Raw genomic sequence first — 3,649 nt, forward strand, 5'->3', positions numbered from 1 at the left:
GCTTTGAGGCGGGTTGAGGTGTGACGCAACAAGAAGCGCGACAGTTCAGTCTAAAGAACATGGCGGCTTCAGCCGATGAAACTAGCGTTAGCGTGGCTATCGAGCAAGTTTTATCGGAATTACAGAGTATTTCTTCACTGAAAGAAGAGCAAAACACTGCTCTGGAGGCTTTTCTCAGAGGAAAAGATGTTTTTGCTCTTCTCCCGACTGGTTTCGGCAAGAGTAGCCTGGCTGTTAGTACGTCATATGCTTCGTTGATCTGATTGGTTTATTTGGCCCGTCTATCACCAACATAGGCCAATCAGCTAACCAGTATTTTCGCCCCTTCCCAAAATTACTTCAACGGAAGGTTTCCAGATGGATATGCGGAGCAAATCAAGTTAACTTTTGGCACCACTGTGCCAAAATCACATTTCCTCCTAGCACACTGCTCACTACAACCTTTGTCGAGCAAACATGCTTCAACTTATTCAATTCAAATTTGCTTGATTTATAGTCAAGATCTGCATCTATAAAGTCTGAGGGTTCATCCAGAGTTTCAAATGGGGTTTCATGATGTTTTGCAGTTTTTACTTTTCATTTTGTTCTCTGTTTAATATAAATCAGAACTGATGACATTTAAAATAGTGATTCCACCTGAAAAAAAAAACAAATCCTCAATGCCTTTCTGTCATACAAATACAAACATAGTTTGGGAGCAGTAGTTGCTTTAATTCACATATGTAATTTCAGGTGGAATTTGCTACTAAGACCCTCAGGACTTAAGGGAGTTGGGTTGAACAGCTTTAGCTTGATTCCTCCAAACATATGACTCATTATTTGTGTTTGAGATCAACGTCCTCTTGGAAACTGACAGGTTTGTCAGAGTTTAAAATTAAAAACTTTAAATGGGAAAAAAAAACAAAGAAAAACATGACTGATATTTGGTCTGGTTGAAAATTGACTTAATGCTTTATATCCAAGAACAGGCACGGTGACGGCGGTAGCATGCTGTGGGGCATTTTTTTTGTTTTACAGTTGAAAATAATGAACTTTAAATCAAAGGATATGTAAATTAAACTTGATGGCTATTTTTAACTTCAGCGTCAATCCACTTTTTTTGAATATTTTTCTGTATCTTTATTCAAAAATTATTAAAGTAATCAAGCCCTAAAATGAACTAACAATCATGTCCATCTGTGATGTAAAGGTCTGACCAGAACCTGATGTAGCTTCAATAATCCTCCTTCAAGTGAGATTTGGCACAGATGTGTTTCTCCCAACAACACAGTGCAAACAGAACCAACAATAAAAGGCAATCATGAGGCCTCAGCAATATCTAACAAAAGTCAAGTCCAATTAAAAAAAACAAACAATTAACAAGCTTAGTAATTTGAGTTGAAAGGTGCTGGTTTGATTACACGAATAAGTGTTTGCTTTATGGTAAATAATAGTGTCGGATCTTAATAAACAAACAGCAATGACCCAAGGTGAACCATTTGCTAAAACAAAAGACCTCTGCTAATGGGCTAACTATCGTATTTATTCAATAAATTATATAATTAACTATTTATCACATTTAAAAATACATTTTCTAATTCATTTCTGTGAAGTTGGTGTTTTATAGCAGCCAGACTATTCGTCAGTCTAAGGCACGCATCATTATTCTCTCTGCCGCCGAGGGACGACGGCTTCGTAAATCGCTTTGTCCTTTTGTCTTTAAGCACAACAGTTACCATAGAAACGGATAAACGGGACAGTCGTACAGAACGGGAAACAAACGCTGCAGTGGAAACTCCCAGAACCTGCAGATGAAGATGCTGAGCCGATGGTCTCTGGTCCGCGGGTCTCTGAACATCCATCAGTTTTCTTTAGAAGCTTCTTCACTATGAAGATGGTCTTATTTACAAACCGTTTGCAGATATTTTTTATATAATATACTGTATCTTTAGCCACGTGATGGATTAGTTGAGAGCAACCGAGGCCCACATGGTCTCTAAGGCAAAGCTCGGCCGATGAGTGGATTTCATCTCTGCTGTCACGTTTTCATTCATTCATTCCCCCAAAAAACAGGCGAACCTTCTTCTTAAACATTCCACTTCATAAAATAGAACAATTTGAACAGTAAATATATTCATATAAAAAGTCTGAGCCTGTTTCCTGTCCAGCTCAGACGTGTCAGAGTTCTCGCCCTGCTACTTGATTGCTCTTTCTTCTCCGTAAAGTGGATGATTTTCCAGTTTTTAAGGTGGTGGGTGTAACATAATACTCCAGAATAACTTAAAATACAGTAGTATAAATAAAAGTTCAAACGACATGGTCTAGATAAGCCCCCTCGCTTTGTTTTTTTTTTTTTTTTATATCTGTGGGAGGATATGGGAAGAGGAGGCTGTGAAGGTGGCGGTCTGATCCGGATGAACGTGGACGCTGCGGCGTTATCTGCTGAGCGTGGACGCACCTGTGCGCAGCGTGCTGGGCAGCTTGTCTGATCCAGGGATCTTCCACGGACCGGGTGAGACCGTGGCCTTCCTTCCCGCCGTGGTGCTCTTGCCGGGGCGGCCGACTCCCAGGTCGCCGTCAGGCTCTCTGAGCCTGGCTTTACCCCGACGCTCTGCGCTTTCCCTGCTGTTCCCGTTAGTGTGTGGGACCTTGGAGCCGCTGGGAGAGCGAGTCCTCTCCTTGGACCTTCCTCTGGTGCTCCTCGAAGGTTTGGGCTCCCCGCCTTGTCCCTCCTTGTCCCTTTCGTCATCAGTAGTGTGCTGCTGCATCCTGTTTCCCTTATGGGTGGACCTGCCACCGTCGTTCTTTGCTCTGCCGCCGCTGGTGGGGGTTCTCCTCCCCTGAACCATGAGGTCTCTGTTCGGCAGCAGCTCAGCTTTCTGGGGGCTCTTGGAACGCTCCGCCAGTCTGTCTCGAGCCACGGCGTCCCGAGTCGCATCCTGAGGAGGCAAATGAGGAGGGTCGGGGGCCGGGGCCAAATGAGATGAAGGCGTTTGCATGGTGAGGCTGTCGATGGGCGGGCCTACTTCCGACAGGCTTGGGGAGGCTGAAGGGCGACCATCCCATGGGGCGGCATTGTCTGGAACAAAGAGACACATGGTAAGAAACACCAAAAAATAAGAAACACAAACACACACCCAGAACACCACTACATCTATGAACCTTTAACTCTACTGGGGAAAGCAGAAAGCCTTCTGTAATGGTTGAAGATCATCAAACTAATTTTAGTATCAGATCTATTAGAGAAGGATTTTAATGATTTATTTCATTTGTAATAAAAAACTAATGATTCCGTCCGGACCATCACATTCCTACATGTTTGAATTAAGGGTATGATGTATTTCTTCTGAAATCAGACCAAATATAAGTTTATATTTGAGGACAGACTTTTTTAAAAGCTCCACTTTGTCTCATCAGAACAGAATATTTTCTGGGGGGGATCATTGAGGTTTTTGAACTAATCTGAAGCTGATGTTCTTTTTTTTTAAATCAAAAGTTAAACTTAACTTTGTGGGAAAATGTAATTAATCTCTTAATTAACAAAGTCAAAGTCTTAATTGACTCCAAACACCTTAAAAAATATGCTTTAATGACATTGGTCAGTATTAAGCTGAAAATAAGTTTTGCGTGAAGGCCTACCAACATATTGCACAGTTTCTACCAGAGTATG

The 3,649-nt window shown here is 42.0% G+C and overlaps 1 protein-coding gene across 1 annotated transcript in view; it reads right to left on the bottom strand.

Moving 5' to 3' along the window:
- Positions 1 to 381: 381 nt before the first annotated feature.
- Positions 382 to 3,649, bottom strand: part of LOC107095904 (membrane-associated guanylate kinase, WW and PDZ domain-containing protein 2-like) — a 147,610-nt gene continuing 144,342 nt past the window's right edge. The window contains exon 19 of the mRNA XM_015392271.1: positions 382 to 3,058. Within this exon, the coding sequence (XP_015247757.1) occupies positions 2,415 to 3,058 (644 nt within the window). The 3' untranslated portion in view covers positions 382 to 2,414. The remainder of the gene's footprint in view (positions 3,059 to 3,649) is intronic.

Source organism: Cyprinodon variegatus, unplaced genomic scaffold (genome assembly GCF_000732505.1).
Source record: "Cyprinodon variegatus isolate N-32 unplaced genomic scaffold, C_variegatus-1.0 Scaffold583, whole genome shotgun sequence".
Lineage (NCBI taxonomy): Eukaryota > Metazoa > Chordata > Actinopteri > Cyprinodontiformes > Cyprinodontidae > Cyprinodon > Cyprinodon variegatus.